The sequence below is a fragment of the Lissotriton vulgaris genome, chromosome 8 (genome assembly GCF_964263255.1).
Source record: "Lissotriton vulgaris chromosome 8, aLisVul1.2, whole genome shotgun sequence".
Lineage (NCBI taxonomy): Eukaryota > Metazoa > Chordata > Amphibia > Caudata > Salamandridae > Lissotriton > Lissotriton vulgaris.
In genome coordinates this window covers 1,269,113,764-1,269,137,658 of record NC_141696.1, presented here as the reverse complement: position 1 = coordinate 1,269,137,658, position 23,895 = coordinate 1,269,113,764, and the positions used below count along the sequence as shown (strand labels likewise).

The window sequence follows — 23,895 nt, the reverse complement described above, 5'->3', positions numbered from 1 at the left end:
AAGGTTGAGATTAGCACAGGAAGGGGGCCGCATGCCCCCCTCCCTGTAAAAAAACTGATGAGCCTTGGTGAATGGAGCCCCCAAAAATGCATACTGGCTCCCGGGGAATGGCCGATGAGCAAGCTGTAACACCGCCCGGGATGGGCGGCTGCATGCCCCTCTGCCCCAGAACATGTCACTGGGGTCCGGGAGATGGGGTCTCTGGGGACAATAATGGCTCAGGTGAGAGAGTAGCATGGCCTCTCTCCTCTTATAAAAAGACATGGGGCACCCAGTGCCTAACATGGCTCGAGGATGGGGGGCCGCCCAGCTCCACTACCCTTTATTTATATAAGCAGCCCCGGAGGATGGGGTCTGTGGGGCCAAAACAGAACAAGGGGGCTGTTCGGCCCTCCTCTCCTTAAAAAAATACACTGCCCTGGGGGATGGGGTCCCTAGGGCCAGGTCCTATGGTCAACCGCCCACTGCGAACAGCCGAACGCCCTGCATACTCTGGGGTTGGCTGTATGGAAGGTGGGTTGACTGCAGGCCCGGGGGGTAGCATTTACGTATTGTAATTAAGTTTTACTTTAACACCTTCAATGCTACAGCAATTCATCCCGGATGCTGGACTCCCTTGAATCCCATTGTTCATGACGAGCTCAGCTCATCATGAGCACACGAGCAGTGTACTGCATCACGAGCTGAGCTCGTCATGAGCATGGGAGGTGTAAAGAAGAAGAAAAAACAGATATTCACTGGAAAAAAACATTAAAGTAGCGTTATAGTTAGGTGTGATAGATCTGTTTTTGTTTTTTTTAAAAACCTTAGAAATTCACTGCAAAAAACACAGGTTAAAGTAATGTAATATTTAGGTGCATTTGACAATGACAACATTAACGTTTTGAACTAAAAAAGCACAAGTTCACCAGTTATAGTTAGCAGCACTAACTATAACTTGTGCCCCCGCCATGCACTGCTCATGACCTCACATTAGACATCACTTATAAAATGTTCTTTGACAACATTTATGACATCGCAAATGATAACGTTACTTTAAACTTTAGTTTTTTACAGTGAATATATATAATATGTATTAATTCATATACAGTGATGTTATAATTAGGTGAACATTTTGGTGACAACGTAAAGTTTTAAACTAAAAAAAAAAACACCGAAATTCAGCTATAGTTATCTCTAGTAACTATAAGTTGTGCTCTAAAGTAACTATAACTGGCACCCCTGCCAAGCACAGTTTTGTCTTCAATTATGTAATTTCCAATGTTGTAGTGATGTTATAAATGATGTTATAGAACATCTCTTGAATTATGAAATATGTGGGTTATTTAGCTGTGCATGGCAAGGACACAAGTTATAGTCCTTTCAGGTCACGAGTTATAGTTCCTAGAGATAAGTCCATTTGATGAAACATTAAAAAAGGATATCTTATTTGGGATGGAGATGGCAGGTTTTAAGCAGATCCAGCAAGTTGGTGCAAAAAAGAGAAAATGGGCAGGGGGTCAAAAAATACATTTCCCAATTTACCTTCCTTAAGAAGCTTTGACTTAACTAAATAAACCATGACTGCACAGAATTACCTTAAGCTTGGCAGGAAGAAGAACTCTACTCTAAGTACCTTTGCTTGGATGGTGTAAAGCAGCTCAGTAGCAGTCAAGATAGTAAATGGGAAAAGGTGTTGTTTTGTAGGTGTAAATGTGAGCTCATCTGTCAACGAAGCTAGAGCTAGGTGGACCGTTACACCAGCTGAAATCAAGCTCAAGGCCCATCTGCTGACCCAAATAAAACAAGCATTTGCAATACAATAGGTCTTGCATTAACTTGAGTTTGAGCTATTAGCATTGTAAATGACTATGCCTTTTATTATGTTTTGGTTTTTAAAACAGTTAAATGAAAGGCATTGTCATTTACAATACTAATTGCTTAAACTCGCTTAAATGCGAGACCTATTGCATTTGTACCTGTGAGAACACAAAGGTAAAAAATACACGCAGATATAGACACACACACTGAGACAGATGTGCACCGAGAGACAGAAACACGCACATAGAGAAGCAGACACAGACACGGATACAGAAACGCGCACACAGCAAAAAACACACGCAGATAGAGATATGCACACAAGAGGGGATGTCACTGTTAGGGGATGCCATGACAGAGAGGCGTGGGAGGTGGGCTGGCATGTACAGGGAAGGAAACATACATTACAATGTTTTTAAAATTACAAGAGAACAGTGGGAAAACACAGAGGGGGGGAACAAATACAAAAAAGTAATTGAGAGAGATAGATAAAAACGAGTCCTATTGGCGATGCCAATGTTTGTTTTACTAGTAGGTGTTGTTTATTGGCACCCGGCAGTTAGGGTTTCTTAACTGAACTGCGCATGTCAGGGTGACTGATATTTTGCTTATGGCCTGCCCGACATGTACAGTTTAGGCTAAATTATTCTAGCAGCTGGTTTTGCCTGAACTGGACATATTTATTATCAAAGGATTAAAACCACTGCAGTTAGTTCTTGTCATACTCGGCCTTAGGTATGACTCTGGTGTGGTTTTATCGGCTTTTCCACATACACGGTCTGGTAGATTGTTCAGTGGGCTAATGCATCCAATCTAGGAATAAGTGTTTGACCTCATGGTCACAACGTCAAATACTGGTGGGTACGTACAGCCGTTCATCCTTCCAAGATCAAAAAAATTTACCGAGTTGGATAACAATAAACATCCGTTATTTTAATACCAAGAGAAAATGTTTACTTTGCAAAATAGGCGGTTATGTGATCAGGGAAAAAAAACAGAATTACATATTTCTCCGTGTCACTGTCCGCTTATCTGGCAAAAGTACATTCACCTTCATCCCGTGGGCATTTTAAGTCATAGAGTTGGGTGGCCTTCTAACAATGACAACAAATATATCAGTATGTGTTTTTAAAGCACAATGACATTGTACCGGCCGAGCAACTCACTAAAAAAAAAACAAGTTTTACAACTAAATTGAATAGAAGTGATAGAGGACGGGTGGCTTACTCAATGGAATTTAGACATGCAGACTGCAGAACCATCTCCGCAGAAAGCACTTGACAAATTGAGATCTTAAGCAGGGCATCCTTTTTCATGAACGCTAGCTCGAAAATTCTCTCCCCGAGGCCCAAGCCTGGCACTGATAAAATGAGTAGTGTTTAGTAAACAAAGGCAACCCTATTCATACACAACTAGGGCATATGAGAAATACAGAAAAAATGAGACTGGTCCCTCACCATCAGGGTGAAAAACAAATCGTAACTCTGCAGCAGTGCCACCCTCCCCTGCCTGTTATGTGACTTCAAAGAGACTCGTTATAATTCTTTCCCAGTCTCATCACTTCAGAACAGAAGCATTTTCAATATAATTTAAAACGGATCCAAAGTTGTTGATTATTTACCTTATGCAACTGACACCCATTGACAACGCCAATAGTCCTAACTTGTTATCTGTATAATGATTCTTGCTGCATTATATATCCCGATGCAAAGACAGAAGCAGCAAAATACCAGCGAGGCACACTGGTAATCACAAATTAGCTTAGGTGTTGATAAGCCACGCCTTTAATTATATGGACCACGCACATTTGATAGACCCCCCCCCCCCAGGTTTTTCATCTCACTTAAAGCCCTGGCTATGTACTTAGATTGGTCAATAAAATAATGAAAATAAACACGTGTGGAACACTTTTGTGTTTTTAATATATGGAAAAAACAGAGATGTAGAGCGGGTTATTTGGAGATGAATTGGAGAAATGCACCGAGGAGTGGGAGGGGCACGAGGAAAAAGGCACAGGGGAAGTGGTAGAGAAATACATGAGGGAGTCTGCAACAAGGGGGAGGCATGGCGCAAGGAAACTTGAGCCCCCACTCAGTTAGGAGCTTTAAAGCCTGGTCCCCGTGAGTTTGCCCCCCTTCCTGGGGTGTGGGGGGCTATTGTTACACCACTAGTGGGGGGGGGGGGGGCAATGGAGACGGTAACGGAGGGATGCAGGGGAGAGAGCTAACAACAAGCACATAGCAGGTGTACATTAGTGGGAGAGGCCTCTATATTTTACATTGGGCAAACCGTGCTCCTTGGCTGGGGAGAGTACCGGTAGCGTACAGGGCAATCCAGGAGCACTGATTTGTCTGACCAGCAAAACAGTGATAATTCATCTCGCACTAGGCAAGTTTTGTTTGTCACCATTTCAAAACTTGTTGAGAGGCAAATTACAAAAGCGAACGTTACATTACAGGAGGAAAAAGTGACAATCGTGAGCAAACAAAATACAAGAGGAGCAAACGGTGCATTACAGGAGGAAAATCCACATACATGTACACGCACTACAGCACACCGGTACCTATAACTTCCCCTCCCAAGGTTCCAAAGGAGCCAGTCATCCCACTACGCTCTTGGCCTGGGTGGGATAATGCCTCCTCTGTCCCAGCCAGTACTCGGTGTCGGGGATGGGGGGAGTGAGGAGGGGGAAGAGAAGTCTCCATGCCGGGCAGTGGTCACAGTGCCGGACGGTTTTCGCCGTCCTACTGGATCAGTCCCAGCCGGTTTCAACTGCCTAGGAAAACAGGGCTAAGGGGCTAAGGATAGGTCTTGAACAATGTGACGTGACAGAGAGGACGCCCGATGGGAGAGAGAGTACGTTCTGTGACGTAAGGCGGACTTCCTGGAAATTCCTGTTGTGCTAGAGAGACCTTGAATGCGGAGTAGTGCGTCTGCTCTACATCTTGTAATTGTGGGCAAATTGTTTAATCCCCCGGTGCCTACCGAAAATGAATGTGTCCGTGTGTAATGCCGCCACCACCGCGGGACGAGAGGAGCCTGAGAAACCCGGTGAGCGGGGGGAGGGGGGGGGGTGTGTGATCGCGCGCGTAAGTCCGTGTGTGTGTGTGTGTGTGTGCATGTGTGTGTCTGTGTGTGTGTGTGTGCATGCATGTGTGTGTGCGCACGCTTGAGTGTGGCTGTGGCTGTGTGTGTGTGTGTGTACGCGCGCGATGGCCGAAGCTGACTTGCAGTGAATGTTGAGAACAGGAGATGTGCACGGCGCCGGGCTGGGCGTACGCGCCCACGAGGTGAAATCGCCGATGGAAAGCACGTGCACATCCCCTGTCTCACATTCATCGGAACACGCCAACAAAAGATATTGAGCAGACAAAGCATGCTTTGCATGCTTTTTAGGTCTGCTCGACCTAAAAAATTAAATACTCAAATAACATTGTACGATGGAATGTTTCTCCCTTGGTACATTTTGGGTCTGTTTTTTCAAAATTGAGAAATGGATCCGAAATATCAGACTGACTGGCCAAATGAGAACATTCTCTATTGAGGCCAAGTATTACAGGACAGATACAACATCCTCAAATCCGTTTTGCAAGAACATGACCTGGGGTTAGGGTAATTCTTACTGAACTCACATTTATTTTGTTGTGTCAAGTAGCAGTCTGATTCAGAAGACCACTGACCTATAACTGTCAGCCCTGCCAGGCTTTGCTCTTAAAGGCAACTTTTAATTGTGCACCTTTGGCAAAGGAGTATACCGAGCATGGTTGGGGGTGAGGAGTCATTTATTGTATGCGTTGCATAAGATAACAGCAACTTTCTGTGTTTTTTCAGGTTTTTCCTGATTGAGACATAACGTTAACTGTGTTTTCCAGTGACATAAGTATAAATTTTACTTACTGAATTAGTCGGATTAAGTTTCATTTTCATCTTTCCCATCATTTCAAAATCCTTTGCAGTTCTGGAAAACAAATGTAATTGTTATTTTCTCTGCCAATGTAATGTATGTTTTGCATTAAATACATTAGAAAAAACATAACCTTTGGAATCGGTAAACACCAAGCAGTTGAGCCTTTGACAATAAGTACTGTCCATCTGATAAGAGGCAGAAGTAGGATTGTGAAAGCAAGAAACTTCAAACATTTTATCCTTCGGTATCATACTAGGTTTCTTTCATGGAATGCCTAAATATGAATGCTTCGAAATATGATAGGAGGGTTAAAAACTAGATGGATGCATGAATGAAGTATGAGGGCAACCTGCTTGTTTTTTCACCTTTTTATCAACCCTATTTTTCCTGAGATTATGACTCTAGGCAGTGTGACACCAGTATTTAGTGTCATATTATGTGTGATCTAGTACTGCAATAGTTTTACCAAACTGGCTCCGTAAGTCATCCACCCCACCTTCTAAGTCCACAATCCTGGGACATATATACATATATATATATATGTGATCAAGGGCCAAGGAGGCTCGAAACGTGTCATGGCGGAGGTGCGGGTATTTTGCACAATAAAAAAATAGCACTCTGAAGATTTGGGTCCACTGTCGTCCTTTTATGGCTCAAGGTATTGACTTTCTGCTATATATATTACCTACTGGCGGTCGCCAGTAGGTAGTTATAGTTAGGATTTTTTTCAATGCAAAATCTCAAAATTCTATTTGGAATAACTTTGGCGCCGGTTGACGAATCTGCCTGAAAACTTCCTCAAATTTGCCTCGCGGGGCTTCGGTCCTTCCTTGAAAGTTTCGGGGGGATTCGTCAAGCGGGGGCCGAGATAAAAGGGGGGTCCCAAAACGTGTTTTCCCCATGTTAATTTCCATAGGGCGGTCAAACTCACTTTTAGCCCGAACGGCTGAATGGATTACCACCAAACTTGGTAAAATTGTAGAGACTGGTAGCCCGATGTGCCTTTGCTATGTCTCAAGATATGTGCTCCAGTGGATTTTGAGTAATTTAGGTTCAAAAAAATATATATATCTATGGCAGCGCCCCGGCCCGGTACAGGCACCGGGGAGCGTTCTGGGCGCGCCACGCGAGGTGCGCACGGAAAGCTGATTGGCTCTCGGGTGTCTGTAAACATTCGAAACAGTCCGGAGCGGCCGCCATCTTGTGTCTCGGTAGGATCGAGACACAAGAGGTGGCAAAGAAAAAAAAGGGGGAAATGACCATAAGGGGGCAGGGTAGATCCCCCCTGACCCCATAGGTTTGATGTGGGGGCTATAAAAAGGGCCATGTGGGGCCAAAAAACATGTTTTTTTTTTATTTGCACGGGGCAGTGCCCGGTACGCGCACCGGGGAGCGGACAGGGGAGCGGACCATGGGGAAAAAAGAATGACAGAGTTTTTAAAAAAGAAGCCTTTTTTTATAAATTGGAGGTAGTTCTAAAAAGAACTGTTTTTTTTCTTCTTTTTGTTGTTTTATATTTTTGTAATTGTTTTTTTGAACATTTTGTACTTTTTTTGGGTTTTCTGAACAGTTTTATATTTTTTTGTATTTTTCATGGGGAGAAACGAAAAAACAGGGAATTGAAAATGTCTCAATTGGAGCAAAAAAAAAAAAGAAAAGAAATAATTAGGGTTTATTGGAGCATTTGTGGTTGTCCCCAGCAAGGACGATGAGCTTTACGCTCTGTTCTCCGTAAGAGATGGTCTTCCCACAATATTTACAGATAATTCGGAAATCTGCAAATCGTGGCTGAATGCAAGGCATCGTTTCACTTTCCTCTGGTGCCGACAGAGTGGGTTGCTTCCTTTTTGAGGTGGTGCTTGTGGATTGGGGAGGGTTACTGGCCAGTTCCCTCATCTCTGCAGCAGAATAATTTATTGGATGCTTGCGCTGCATGTGGCGTATCATCGTGTTGTTTCCAAATGAATATTTCTTGTTCGGGTTTCCCCTGGAAAGTTCCACGCCACAGATTTGGCAAGTCACCTTGGCTGCATTTACTTTTTTCTTCCCCACTGGGATCGAAAAAAACTCCCATATAATGTGTGGCCCCTGGGCGCATAGCGTAAGCGCGTCGGGTCATATGACCTGAAAATAACACTTTTCATTGGTTCATAACAGTTTTGGTTTCATAATGATGAAGCCCCTGGTCATGTGACCTAAAAATAACACTTTTCATTGGTTCAATACATTTTATTTTTCAAAAGGATGAAAGACCCCACCTTTTTTCCTTATTCTGACTTTGTCCTTTGACTTAGGAAGACCTGTTTGTACCTCTCTGTACCTTTTTGATCTATATAATGGCTTAAGTAGCAGCAGCAGCAGCTGGTGCATCTGCACCACCACCACCACAACCACCAAGAGGACCACCTCAAGATATCATTGGTGGTCAACAAGAGGAGGAAGAGGAGGAGGAGGAGGAAGAGGAGAGGAGAACATGGCTTGAAGAACAAAATACCCCATACCAGCCAAGATCACACATTATATGGGAGTTTTTTTCGATCCCAGTGGGGAAGAAAAAAGTAAATGCAGCCAAGGTGACTTGCCAAATCTGTGGCGTGGAACTTTCCAGGGGAAACCCGAACAAGAAATATTCATTTGGAAACAACACGATGATACGCCACATGCAGCGCAAGCATCCAATAAATTATTCTGCTGCAGAGATGAGGGAACTGGCCAGTAACCCTCCCCAATCCACAAGCACCACCTCAAAAAGGAAGCAACCCACTCCGTCGGCACCAGAGGAAAGTGAGACGATGCCTTGCATTCAGCCACGATTTGCAGATTTCCGAATTATCTGTAAATATTGTGGGAAGACCATCTCCTACGGAGAACAGAGCGTAAAGCTCATCGTCCTTGCTTTTTTTGCTCCAGTTGAGCCATTTTCAATTCCCTGTTTTTTCGTTTCTCCCCATGAAAAATAAAAAAAATATAAAACTGTTCAGAAAACCCAAAATAAAAGTACAAAATGTTCAAAAAACCAATAAAAAAATATAAAACAACAAAAAGATGAAAAAAAACAGTTCTTTTTAGAACTACCTCCAATTTATAAAAAAAAGGCTTCTTTTTTAAAAACTCTGTCATTCTTTTTTCCCCATGGTCCGCGCGTACCGGGCGCTCCCCCCGCGCAAATCAAAAAAAAAATATTTTTTTTGCCCTGCGGGACCCTATTATAGCCCCCACATCAAACCTAGGGGGTCAGGGGGGGTCTACCCTGCCCCCTTATGGTCATTTCCCCCTTTTTTTTCGCCACCTCTTGTGTCTCGATCCTACCGAGACACAAGATGGCGGCCGCTCCGGACTGTTTCGAATGTTTACAGACACCCGAGAGCCAATCAGCTTTCGTGCGCACCTCGTGTGGCGCGCCCAGAGCGCTCCCCAGTGCGCGTACCGGGGCGATGCCATAGATATATATATTTTTTTGAACCTAAATTACTTAAAATCCACTGGAGCACATATCTTGAGACATAGCAAAGGCACATCGGGCTACCCGTCCCTACAATTTTGCCAAGTTTGGTGGTAATCCATTCAGCCCTTCGGGCTAAAAGTGAGTTCGACCGCCCTATGGAAATTAACATGGGGAAAACACGTTTTGGGACCCCCCCTTTTATCTCGGCCCCCGCTTGACGAATCCCCCCGAAACTTTCAAGGAAGGACCGGAGCTCCGCGAGGTAAATTTGAGGAAGTTTTCAGGCAGATTCGTCAACCGGTGCCAAAGTTATTCCAAATAGAATTTTGAGATTTTGCATTGAAAAAAATCCTAACTATAACTACCTACTGGGAAGCCAAGAAAGTAGATACCAGAAGGCCCTTTTACTGTGATTACCAGATCTGGCCAGATCGGTACATGAGGTCTGCAAGACTGAGTTTTGCCAATCTCTAAAAGTAGGAGGTGAAGAGTCTTTCCATTTCCTGCAGACTTCCCTTCTTGCAAGCAGGATAGCATAAAAGACTAGACATCTGGCTGGATTTTGTACGCCTTCTAGAACACCAAATACTATTAGAGGCAAATCTATGGTGACAAGTCTTCCCAATGATTCTGTGAGGGAATTACTGATATCCTCCCAAAATGTGGTTAATAGTGGGCATTCAAAAAACATGTGCGTATCTGATGCAGCAATCAAACCGCATTTAGCACAAGACACAGACTGTCCTCCTGCAAATTTAGATAGCCTAAGAGGGGAATAGTATGCCCTATGCAGGGTAAAGATATGATTTCTGCGAAGCCAGGACGGCTTAACAATGCTCCATAGAAGTTCAAAAGAAGTCATCCAAAGATTTTGTAAATTCTGGTCCGTCAAAACAGAGCCCCATAATGACACCAGCATAACAAAGTCCCCATCTGACTCCTCCAGAATGAAATTATACCATTTAGATCATTATTTTTTATCTGGACCACAGATTAGTACGTCAGAGACAAATGGGCTATGCCCTCAGAGTTTGAATGTATTCCTGTTAGCGGGAGAGGTTTTATAGGCGACAGTCCAGCTATGAATCTGTATGTATTTGAATCGTGAAAGATTGGGGCCAACCTTGGCTTGCAGATGTTCCCACGAGAGTAAATCCCCCTCATAAAAGAGGTCACCCCACACTTCCAGGCCTGCCTCTCTCAAAGGGATTGCTAGAGTGTCTTCAAGCCAGGCAGGATTTTCAGGCAGCCCCCACAGCGGAGTTTTTTCGCAAAAGTAATTTAATTTTATGGATTTCATGACTTCAGCCCAAGTTCTGGCAAGACCTTGTAGGGTCTTCAGTTTAATTTTTTTTTTAAAGTTAGGATTACCAAACTTAAAAAGAAAACCAGAATGATCAATTCTTTCCCCATCCAACATAGCTGCATACATAGGCCCCACCCCTGTTTTTTTCAGTGAATTTCAAAGGTATTGTAAATGATAATTTTTAAATCTATTAATTGTTATATTTTCTTTATACTGATTTACTACATTATTTTAAATTATTTATTTTTAGATATTTTATTTTTTTAAATTACATTACATATTTTTTTATATAATTTGAAAAATACATGTTTGTAAAAATATTGAAATTTTAATATTTTTATTTTTTAATATTTTTTAATTTATATATATTTTATATAGCAGGCAATGATATCCTATGAAAGGAAATTCAAGTTACTGTAACTACGATTAGAATTAATTTTCAGGATCAATAGTGGGCTGAAAGATGCAGCACTGAGGTCTCTCCTGATAACAGGTGAGTAAATTGGAATTCGTAGTTTGGCTGATTTTTGAGGAATTTTTTTAAGTTTCAAAACTCCACACTTAGAGAAATTTCCAAGTGAACCCAGTCAATGTTAGCCTATGGAAGTAAATTCAAGTTACTGTAACTACAATTAGAATTACTTTCTCAGGATCAGTAATGGACTAAAAGATGCAGCACTGATGTCTCTCCTGATAACAGGTGAGTAAATCGGATTTCGTAGTTCGGCTGATTTTAGAGGAATTTTTTAAAGTTCCAAAACTCCACACTTGGAAAAATTTTCAGTGAAACCAGTCAATGTTAGCCTATGGAAGGAAATTCAAGTTACTGTAAGTATGGTTACAATTACTTTTCAGGATCAGTAGTGTGCTGAAAGATACAGCAATGAGGTCTCTCTTGATAACAGGTGAGTAAATCAGAATTGTTAGTTCAGCTGATTTTAGAGGAATTTTTTAAAGTTCCAAAACTCCACACACAGGAAAAATTTCCATGTAAAACCGGTCAATGTTTGCCTATGGAAGGAAATTCAAGTTACTGTAAGTATGGTTACATTTACTTTTCAGGGTCGGTCCTGGGCTCAAAGATGCAGCACTGACGTCTCTCGTGATAATAGGTGAGTAAATCAGAATTAGTACTTCGGCTGATTTTAGAGGAATATTTCGCTCAATAGTGAAGGAAGGGGGCGGGGCCTGAGGTCACCTGTGAGCCAACTAGCCCATCAGGTACTTCCTGTTTGCGATAGGGAGCTGCGTTGCAGAGAGGAGTTCAGAGGGCATGCCCCCTTTTTACAACACTCTGCAACGCAGCTTACTAGAGGTACCCGTTGGACTAGTTGGCCTCTAGGGGACCTCTGGATTGAAGAGGAATATATTCCCCAACCTAAAACGCGCCACAGGGCGTGTTTGCACACATGTCACCTCAAGCCCCGTCCCCTACCTTCACCACTGTGCAAACATTAACCGTAACGCGTTCTAAGTTGGGGGATTACGTCCCCTTGCATACTGGGGGTCCCTGGGGGTCAACTAGCTCACCAGGTACCTCCAGTATAGGCCAGGAGGCCACACCCCTTTTTACACCTCTCTGCAACGCAGCCCCCTGGCGCGTTTGCAGAGATGGGACTAATTCCCCTTGCAAACTGGGGGTCCCTGGGGGCCAACTAGCCCACCAGGAACCTGCAGTATGCGCCAGAAGGGCTGCGTTGCAGAGAGGTGTACAGAGGCCATGCCCCTTTTTACACCTCTCTGCAACGCAGCCCCCTGGCGGTTTTTCAGAGGGGGAACTAATTTCCCTTGCATACTGGGGGTCCCTGGGGGCCAACTAGCCCACCAGCAACCTCCAGTATGCGCCAGGGGGCTCCGTTGCAGAGAGGTGTAAAAAGGGGCGTGGCCTATTTACACGTCTCTGCAAGGGAGCCCCCTGGCCCATACTGGAGGCTCCTGGTGGGCTAGTTGGCCCCCAGGGATCCCCAGTATATGAGGGGAATTACTTCCCCCTCGCGGAGTTTGCGCACCGTACGCGGACTCCGCTATTTAAAAAAATAATTGGGCCCTTTGCGTGTTTTCCACATTTGTTTTCAGCTTTGTTGTGCCTCGGTTCTACCGAGGCACAAGATAGCTGTCAACACTTCCTGGTTTGGAGTGCTGACAGCCAATTAGCATAAAGCTCATGCTCGGGAAGGTACGCGTACGGTACAACTTCGCATATATAGTTATGATTTTACTTTTGATTTTCTCAGGAACTACTGAACGGATTTACACCATTTAACAAAAAGCACAATCTGCGAACAGAAATCTACCTTTTTGCCAAATTTGGTGCAATTCCGTTCAGCTGTTCGGGCTGTAGCCCTGGCTAAAGGTCCCTATGGAAAATACGTTTTGGGACCCCCTTTTTTCTCAGCCCCCGCTAAACGAATCACCCCCAAACTTTCAGGAAAGGAACGGAGCAGAGCAGGCCATTTTCTTGGAGAAAATTGCGAAGATTCGTCCACCGGCGCCAAAGTTATTCCAAATAGAATGTTGCGGATTTCCTATGGAAACTAGGTTTTAACTAAAACTACCTACTGGCGACCGCCAGTAGGAGACAGACAGACAGACAGACAGATACAGATAGATACAGATAGACAGACAGACAGATAGACATAGATAGACAGACAGACAGACAGACAGATAGACAGATAGATAGACAGACAGACAGACAGAGACAGACAAATGGATAGGTAGGCGGATAGGTAGACAGATAGGTAGACAGATAGATAGACAGATAGACAGATAGACAGATAGGTAGACAGACAGACAGACAGACATTTTTTTTCTTTTCTCCAGCACCAGGATTTGCTATTTGTAAGAAAAGAACCTATTGGTTTTGGGGGTGGAAGCACCCCTCAAACTACAAGAATAATCCATGTCACGGTGAATCGAAAAAAATCACTAAATTAACCAGTGCCTAACCCCCTGGTAGCTTGGCACAAAAACAGTCAGGCTTAACTTAGACGCAATTAATAAATTATTTATTCATCACACAAACAGTAAAGGAGTGAAAACCCAACACAATAAAAAAAAACATTCTAATTTAGAAAAATAGATTAATTGTAATAAATAAAATAATACCAGAATGAGATAGTTTTAGGTAAAAAGAGTGCCTAAAAGCACAAAGCGCCGTTCGCAGTCACCTGGTCAGGCTAGACTAGGTCACAAGTTCAGGCCGACCGCAATGGAGTGCTGGTCTGATGTAGGGACCAGGTTGGTCTCACTGAATAATTGCCCTATCAAGTCCGACACGAAGAGTTCCATTTGCACTGGAGGATGCCTCAAGGAAGAGGCTTTTGTTGCAAGGAGCAGGTTGAGAGTTGCAGGCGGTCGTCAATGAAACATCCGGTCATCGCTGGAGCTTGGCGCTAGTTTATTGCCTTAGACAGTTGCTGTCAGCGTGAAGGACTCACATTGGCGGTTGTTGAGGGGGCAGAGTTTCGGCACAAACAGGCTTGTTCCACTGATGCCAGCAAAGGGTCCAGGATCTGGGGGCCAGGGATCATGTTCACTCCAGCAAATGCCAGCAGCAGGGTCTAGTTGCAGCCGGTCAGTTGCAGGGAGGCCTTTGAAGCTTGTTGTATCCATGCAGCTCATAGAGGAGGTCAGCCAACTGACCCTAGGAGCCAATCTAGGTAGCCTGGGATTAGGGGAAACAGACCCAATACTCTTTCTGAAGACATAAAGGCAGTCCTTGGAGCAACACGGCAGATGTTTTTCTGAATCTTGCACCGATTCAGAAGTGTTCTGAGAAGTGGCTCTGGAGGTTCAATATTTATGTCTGTGCCAGTCTTTGTACAGGGGAACTTAATGATCTACACCCAGAGTGGTTCTAGAAAGCTCTTGCTCAGGTTAAGGCTCCAAAGTATTTTGGGGAAACAAAAGGCAGGGCGGGCCTAGAGCCTGGTTCCTTTGTGTGTGCTGAAGTCTAAGCCCTTTGAAGTTTGTGTGGTTGGATACAGTCCCTTCCCAGCCTTCCTGCCAGGATGGCCCATCCTGTCCACACATAAGTCCCTTTTGTCTCACTGTTTGGAAGCAATAAACAAACTACAACAGCAGAGTCATTCACTGCCATGTGACTCAGGGCACGGTCATAAAGGCACAGCTGGCTGGGACAAGCAAATTCCAAGTTTCTAAAAGCTACACTAATGTATTACAAAAAAGTGGAGGATAGAATGATTGAATTAATGCCATTCACTGGTAATCACTCAGAGCTTAATTCCAGTCCATCATTATTTTGCTCAGCATGCCACTTCAGTTTGAACCCAGCCATATGCAAGTCAGTTTTGACCCTGCTCCAATGGGAACAGTCCAGCCCGAACTACCAGACCAGGTCCTTCCTGAACCAGAACACAAGCAACCCAGGACTGAAAACACATGATAGCTAATACTAAAAGAGTTTATGGATTCTTTACCAGATTTTCTGTGCAGCACAGCTTGTGTCTCAGAATATAGAGTATTATATTTCATGCTACAATAATAACATAGCATAAATAAATGTCATATTCTCCACATCAAAGTACCTTGAAGCTATACAAATTGTCAAATTACATATTTATGAAGTCCCTTTTTTGCCTTTTTCTCTCTTGTTCTGGCCAAACGCTAATGATAAATGAGTGCCAGTGACCACCACTACAACTACCAACACAAATTAGGCTCTTCCTCCAACATCAACTCTCAGGAAGGTAAAAAAATAGATATTTTATCTGTTAAGAGGCTTTAAATAGAGCATTTTTAGAGTGGCGTATTGATGTAAAAAGGGTTAAGAAAAAAAAGTGCAATGCCTAAATTTATAGGACATGAAATAAAAGGCACAATCCCAAAGAAATGTATCATTGCATTTAAGCAATTTCACAGAATTTAAATCTTAGTCATGCCAGTACTTTAGCACAGTTTTAATAAAGATAAACACTCTACAAGAAGGCACGACGCACAATCAAAAATATCTACTTCAAAAGAATTTGTAAAAGACATTGCATTTCAATAAAATAGAGAAAGAAGCCTGCTCTTATGAACTGGTGATATTCCTAATAACCCTGGGCGTAGTTTGCGAAGTAGCACTACGTGTAGCTACGCAAAGTGCACTTCGCACTACGCAAGCTACGAGTAGCTTTGCAAACTGAGTAGAGCACTGTGCAAGATGCTGTTTGCACTGAGTGCACAGTGCCGGATGCTTGTATGCACTGTGCAGTCAGTGCAAACAACATCTTGCACAGTGCAAGCAGTCGTTTTCTTATGTTCGAGTAGATTTCTCATCGAGCGGCAGCTTTCTCAACGCGGACTGGTAGTTTCTCATCGCGAGCGGTCGTGAGCATACGCAACCACTCGCAATGAGAAACCTGTCCTCGCCGCTTTGAGAAGCTCACCAGGAGGTTTATTTTCCACGCTCACAATCGGCAACTTGATGTTGCTGATCGCGAACGAGGAAAAAGTCTTGCCGGGATATCATTTTGCTTGCTGGCATTCGCCAAATTGACGTTGAGGACCGTGAGCAAGCAAAAAATTACTGCTACGCGTGTTTGCACTGTGCCATGTGCAATTAGCGTAGTGCGAAGTAGCGCAGACTTCGCAAGCTACGCGAGCATAGGGTAGTGCTTTGCCCAAGCTTAATTCCTAATGCCTTACAACAGGTGGAAGCACTTTTTATATAATGAAAACAATTACAAAAGATTAACAGGATCTCACCTTTCAGTTAGCTTTTCAGACAATGTCTCAAGAAATGTCATCACGTTCTCTAGAATAGAGCAGAATACAAGAAAATCAGAAAATTTAATTACAGGTCACATGGTAGGCACATTTTAGTCACGTCTGAGTGTAAATACAGTATGAGTAACATGACTTTATACTATAAGTAATCAGCAGAAAATATATGAACTACGCGAGTGATTTATTTGCCATTTATAACAGAACATGTCTGCGTAGTTTTATCTCACACAATAACAAAAAAGTAATCACCACTATAAAGCAAATCAACAATGAAAAGTGACATCCATTGGAATATTGTGGCAAGCAGGTTAACCACCTTAAGAATTCCTTGTGAATTAATTTATTTTTAAGTAGTGTTCTTTCAAAACCAGTGTGCAGAGTGTGGATAATGTAGTTAATGCCCAACAGTGAAGATTCCTCTAGGATCCCTTAATGGTGGGAACCTCTGCTAAAACGCAGTTGCTTACTTGGCAGCTGACAAAAATAGAAGAGGAGTGTACGTTTTGGACTTCTAATGTAGTGTTTTGCTATGATCGTGTCAAGGCATCATTCCAGCAATGTGTTCTACGAGGGGTTGCTGCCAAAACCACCACTCAACTTCAGAGAGAGCAAAACCATGCACCTTGGAAGATGGTAGCTGCAGCTTTGCTCGCCTCCGTGCCGCCTACCCATCATCTTTCGCCATCCGTCATCTCCTGGCCAGTGTGCGCCTGCCCTAGTGGGGTGAATCATGGCTCCCTCGCACTCGTAGCTGCCCAGAGTAGAAGGCTTGGAGTGGCCTTCTGGCACCCATGGCGGGCTTCCCCTTCCCAGGCAAAGCGACTTTGAGGATGCCTCCCTGGGGACGGGGTGAGTGGAGCGAGCCATGACGGAATGGCCGCGAAGGATGGACCCCTAGGGTGAGGTGTAAGGCCCCGGGCCTGATGGGAGAGGGCGAGGAAGTCTCGAGGTGACCACTCGCCCCCCCTTCCTGTGCCTGAAACCCACCTGGGCTCCAATATTTGGGGCTCCCTTGGGGGCATTGGTTGCTGGTGTTTAACTGTTGGGGTTCTTTTTGGGGGGGTGGGGCAGGGTCAGTGCCCGATTGGAACTGGCCGCAGTGCTAATATGCAAAAGATGCTTCTTGTTTTGGAAGTATAGAGCGGGGGCATGGGGGGGTCTGGTAAGTTTTAAGTTATGGTTTATGTTGCTGGCATATATCGACTCTCAAGAGAACAGTGTTCATCACCCAGGGATGGTTCCACCACGACACCCTTATGCCTGATTATAAAGATGCAGACAGTACTGCCCAGCTTTGTATACTTACCTGGAATGTGAACGGCCTTCTTGAGAAACTTAAGCAGACGGTGGTCTTGAAGACTGCAAAAAGGGTGAATGCAGTCGGACTCTTTCTCCAAGACACACACCTCCTTGGCAATAAAACCCCTTTTCTAGCCCGCTATGGCTTTGCTTGCGTATACCACATGGTTTCACAAGAACAAGAGGGTCTCGAGGGGTGGCCATCCTTTCCAGAAGGCAGGTCATTTTGTCCCTCACAAAGACTGGGCGGACCCACAGGATAGATACACAGCAGTCTCTGGCCTCCTGGAAAAGGACTCTGACACTGGTGAATGCCTATGCCCTGCTGCACCTCACTGCTTCTTTTTAATAGATTGGCACAAGACTAGTGGGGACCCTCCCCGAGGGGCCGGTCATTTTGCAGGGGGAGTGGAATAGGGTGGAACACAGCACTAACAATAGACATAGTTTTAAAGCCCGGCATGCCACAGGGGCACACGGACGAGGTTCTTCATGAAGGATCTGCGTCTGGTGGATATCTGGCGACAGTACCACCTGAGGGAGAAGGGGTACACATTCTACCCAACACATTTCCATTCCTTGACTACTTCTTAATACCTGAATCCATGGTGCCCGGAGCCACAGCCTCGCAGATTCTGCCACAGTAACTTTCGGATCACTACCCAGTGGAGTTGAGCCTGTCGGTGGGCCTCTGGAGGTCCCCGATGCACTGGAGGCTTGTACCCTGGTCCTTGCGGGATAGCTCCTTCGTTGCATGTCTCGGTGATATCATCCATACATGCTTTACCCAGAATGGTGCCTCTTTCTTAGTTGCCCTCTGAGAGGCTTTTGAGGTGTCGATTAGGGGGATTATTATCAGTCACACGATGGGACAGAAGTGCAGTAAACAGCAGGATGTATGAGAGCTTGAGTCTCAGATCGTGGACCTCGAGGCCCGTTGCTCGGGTGACCCTGATCCAAAGTTGTGTAGACAACTGACCCCCACCCAGACGCTGGTTCATCACACACTCCTCGACAAGGCATTGACTATATGGCTTTCCTCACAATCCCATACATACCAATAGGGAGACCGAGCAAGCTCAGTCCTTCATCCCTTGTGTTTTGATCTGCGCCACACTTACCCAATCCTGTATTTCACAGACTCCAATGGCGTTAAAATGACAGGTGGCGTTGCGGTGGCCTGAGACTTAGCACGCTTTTATATTGACCTTGACGCCCACTGGGATGTGCACTCCAAATCACTGATAGCTGTCTTTGTTAATCATCTTCCCCGGCAGACCCTAACAGAGTCAGTCCATAGAGGACGGGCTGAGGAGTTGGCAAGGGGCGTGGGCTTAGGGAAGGCCCCCGGACTCAATAGTTTTCTGAACGGTTTTCTGACGTTCAAACCGTTTATGCCTCAATTCGGGAGCCTCCTGGAAGCGGCCTTCAAGGAGACCCTGGAGAGCGAGCAATGCCTCAGGTTCTCCAGAAGATCACCACAATTGCAGTGATCCACAAACCGGGAAGACCCCTCGACAGCTGCTCCTCATATTGCCCTATCTCCCTTCTAAATACAAAGGGGAAAATATTCTGCAAGGTGCTGACCACTTACTCCCCGTCATCACGTCCTTGGTGCATCCAGACCAGGCTAGTTTCATGCCCAGATGGGCAAGCAGGCATTACATTAGACAGCTTTCCAATGCCCTGGTCCAGTCAGGGCTCTTTTAGAGGACATAGAGAAAGCATTGGACACAGTGGGATGGCCGTACCTCTCCACTCTCCTGCGTTGACTCAACTTCAGGTATCGCTTTCTGGGTTACCCAAGATTACTTTACAAGGATCTTACTGCTTGTGTCTGATTGGGCACAGCAACATCAGTCTGTTCCCTATCCGAAGAGGCATGCGTCAGGGAAGCCCACTGTCCCCTCTCCTCTTTGTCATCACCATGGAGCCGCTGGCTCAGTGGTTCGAGATTGATGCCCAGTTAAGTGGGCTTGAATGGGGTCAGGGGACCTCAGACAGGAGAGCCCTCTATGCGGACCATGTCTTTATTTTCCTCACCAACCAAGAGACCTCAGGACTCTGGCACTGCGTATGTTCCACATTTTTGGGAAAAATGGCTAGCATCTCTATCAATCTTGCCATATCTTCTTTATTGCACTCCCGATTCCAGATTCCCGTCAGAACCTCTGTTTGGCCTCTGACCTCCACATAGAGAAACAGGGCTTCTGTTAGCTGAGGGTGTATATGCATTACAAGCACACACGGCATGGAAGCACAACATCCAACCACTAATGAGAACGCTGGATTCAGACTTACGGACATGGCCCACACTTCCACCATCCCTCATGCGCTGTTCTGCCATTTTTAGGATGGTCTCACTCTCATGTTTCTTCTATCAGTTGCAGAACTACCAGAATGACTTACCCCGATCATGTATTCACCTTATTCATTCCAAACTCTACAGCTTTCTGTAGAACTGCTGTACACCTCACATGACACTTGCAAAATGCTTCAAATCTTCTTATAATGGGGGAGACTGTGGGCGTCAATGTTGAGGCGTATTATGTAGCTGCATGCTTGTTAGTTATTATTGAGAATGATCCTGCCTAGGCCGTGGAGAAAAGGGTGCTCCTTGGTACTCCATTGCTACCTCCAGCTCTGCCATGCCCTAAACACCCCATGTCAGAAATCTTGATAACCTCCCAGAAAACAACCCCCTGGAGGCCTAACTAATACTTGGTGACCTGGGAGATCACAAAGTGAAACAGGTTTATAGAACTCAGGCCCATGCGTCCGACGAGTCCAGTGGCAACCGAATGGCATGGGAGTGGGTTCTGGGCGACCTGGAGAACGGGGACTGGGCCTAGGCCTCAGGCTCCCAACGACATGCAGTGTTTTAGACTCGATTACCACTCATTCTCTCCTCAGACCTACCTCACGAGGCACAAAATCTGGAAGATGGGGGCTACCGACTCCTCGCCTGCCTCCATTGTACCACCCAGGAGGAGGATTTCATACACACCACATAGTCGTGTGAGAGTGGAACCATTCTGGATGCAAGTAATTGCTAGCTTGATCGCAGTACTGGGGACGGCAATACCCTTTGACCCTAAACTGGCTCTCTTACACTTCACAGCTGACCTAGATCTGCATCAGCACAGCCAACCACTACTGCGCTTGGGCCGGACTTTATCCAAAAGATACATTGCTCATAGATGGAAAGATCGGGATCCACCCTCAGTGGAGTCCGGGCGGAAGGGTCTTGACTGGTGCACCGACTGGGAGATCCTTATGTGCATAGCCAGGGGTTGGGGTTCATCGACCAACTACAGGGGTATCATTCTTGACCCCGGACCACAGCTGGCGCTGGCCATAGACTCAGAATTTTGCGGTTACAAGAGCGGATATACATGTGTCCCTTTACCAGATTTGGGAGCCTATTGATAGGTAGCACTAGAGCGCTGTATGCCGTGATTGGTTTGTTCTCGTTGTGTTCCTTGCAATGTCGAAAGTATTAAAATCAATAAAATGTGTATTAAAAAAAAAATCCATCTTCTGCCCAAAAGGATCATTACAAATTCCCCTTCCATGACTGCAGTGCATTGGCTCTCAATCAGGTATGATTAAAGTTCAAAAAACATTGCTTCATGTAGAAACTCTTACAAGGCCATACACTGTTTAACCAATCAATCAAAAATCCAAGGTCAGCATCTCAAAACAAACAGCACCTGCATCCTCTGTAATTGAATGTTTCTAGGGCAATAAACCCACCTTAGCAATAAATGCACCTAGCTTGATCCTCTGAAATTCACTACGGACACACCTCTACAAAAAGGTTCAGGCAAGGCTTTGATACTCTTCTGTTCCGCTCCACCTATAGCATGGTAGTGTACTTCAAGTTGCCTAAATCCACAGAACAACAATAATGGTCTGAATGGAGTGGTCGACTTTCCTGCCCACAAATGAACTTGAAAACAAAGGTTCTGACTTTTCCACACTTAGATACCTGCAGTTATCCTCCTGTAGTGTATATGCTGGGATTGTAACCACCATTCTGGAACTCTGTGACCTAAGCATTAAGAGTTCCATGGTAAGGCTGTTTTGGCAGCTGCAGTTTGTAGCTCATGTGATTAAACCTACACTCACTGTTTCATATGTGTCCCTCCTTACTTCACCCACGTTTAAATGGGCTACGGGCTGATGAGTCACAAAGATTTCACTTCAACACGACTGATCTCATTATAAGCTGTATCTGAGAGGGATCCATTGTCATGGGGCCCTTGTTGCTAATTATAAAACACAAGCAGCGAGATTCCATGATACTTCGTGCAGATCTCTACAATGCAAATTCCTGTTGGATCGGTGATTACCATTGTGCAGCCAAACCACTCGCTAAGTGCCATTGAGTTGTGAAAGGTTTCTGGGTCCGTTCCGGCAACAGATTATTGAAAAAACCCATAGATTCTGGTTTGAAACTCAACGCATGCGTCTCATGGAAGGGGCGGCATGGACTGTTGTGATTGCAGTGCATGCGTTCTATGTCAACAAGCGTCAGAAGTGTCAACGCGCCATATAAAAATATCCCACGCAGCAACAACGAGGATGTCTTGGCCATGTCAGTTGTATGAGGAAACTCACAGGGTGCGCACCGGCTGCAGCGGGTTCATGCAGTAATGAAGTTGGAGTGCCTTGGGTAGGGTACACATGCATTCTTGAATTGACTCAGAGTGGTTTTGCATTTGATCTTAGTAGGTGCAGTGTGTTTAGAATGAACAGCAACGGTACAGTGGTGAGTGTCTACTGCTTATTTTGTGGTTTTCTTATAAGATCTGTGGGAAAGGAAGAGACCATAACTTAATCCCAGCATTTGTGTACAGTGGGACAGCTCATTTTTGGAAAACAGTTTTTTAATGGTTTGTTTCCTCCATCTAATCAACAGATTTGCAACATTACTGATAGGCTAGTTCTACAGATTTTGCCAAAAGCGGCTTTCTTGGTTTTATCTGACATACAACATGCAAAATGTTACTCTGACACCGTTTTTCATACCTCATCCTGGTGAACCTGGATTAAGTAGGACAAATAGAAAAAAGAATTCATGAATTATGCTCGTGTTTGAGGCACTACTCTTGGTGGCGAGAGGAAGTTGGAGCTTTCGACTCATTTCGCAGGGGCAGACGTCTAGGATATGTTGAAAAAAACGTAATGGATGGAGATGCTCAGGGACTTAATGTGCATGAAATAGTCTCCTACGCCGACGATACCAAACTGATTCTCTCCCTCACCAACGACCCCGCCACCGCCAAGGCCAGCTTCCAGGAAGGAATGAAAAACCTCGCAGAATGAATGAAGCTCAGCCGGCTGAAACTGAACTCAGACAAGACGGAAGTCCTCATCCTCGGCCCATCCATCTCCGCTTGGGACGACTCCTGGTGGCCCCCGGCTTTGGGCATCCCCCCCCAAGCCCACGGACCACGCACGCAACCTGGGTTTCATCCTCGACTCCTCCCTCACGATGACCAGGCAAGTCAACGCCGTCACCTCTTCATGCTTCAACACCCTCCGCATGTTCCGAAAGATCTTCCGCTGGATCCCCACTGGAACCAGGAAGACGGTCACCAAGGCCCTCGTCACCAGCCGGCTGGACTACGGGATAGCTCTCTACGCAGGGACCACCGCCAAACTTCAGTAAAGACTCCAGCACATACAAAACGCATCCGCACTACTCGTCCTGGACATCCCCCAACACAGCCACATCTCCGCCCACCTGAGAGACCTGCACTGGCTCCCCGTCAGCAAGAGAATCACGTTCAGACTCCTCACCCACGCACACAAAGCCCTCCACAACATGGGTCCCGAATACCTCAACAAACCCCTCTCGTTCTACACACCTACCCGCCAGCTCCGCTCCACCAGCCGCGCCCTCGCCGCCGTTCCACGTATCCGCAGAACCACCACCGGAGGAAGATTCTTCACCTACCTAGCGGCCAAGACGTGAAACACCCTCCCCACCCACCTACGACTGACCCAGGACCACCTCGCCTTCAGGAAGCGCCTCAAGACCTGGCTCTTCGAACAGTAGCGGACCCCCTACTCCAAGCGCCTTGAGACCCTCGCGGGTGAGTAGTGCGCTCTATACATTTTGTGATTGATTGATTCATTGATTGAAGAAACTGGACTATCATTATCTACACAGAGACAGCCCAATTCTTGAAAGATTTCATTTTGGTAGACGTGTACAGAAGGAGGATGTAATTTGTGGAGTATGAAACAGCTTGTAGCTAAACTGGAGGCAACGTGTATATTTGGAGCTTTATGTGTAGAAAAGATTCTATGGTAGGACCGGAGGCTTCGGATTATGCCTTCTTCCTTCGCTTTTATTCTTTACAGCAGCAACATCAAACAATAACAAAACTACACTTCCCA

The 23,895-nt window shown here is 45.3% G+C and overlaps 1 protein-coding gene across 1 annotated transcript in view; it reads right to left on the bottom strand.

Moving 5' to 3' along the window:
- The window catches only part of MIPEP (mitochondrial intermediate peptidase), an 833,321-nt gene that overhangs the window by 673,104 nt on the left and 136,322 nt on the right, over positions 1–23,895 (bottom strand). The window contains exons 8-9 of the mRNA XM_086935192.1: positions 16,165–16,213; positions 5,695–5,755 (exon numbers count right to left, since the gene is read on the bottom strand). Of these exons, the coding sequence (XP_086791318.1) occupies positions 5,695–5,755; positions 16,165–16,213 (110 nt within the window). The remainder of the gene's footprint in view (positions 1–5,694; positions 5,756–16,164; positions 16,214–23,895) is intronic.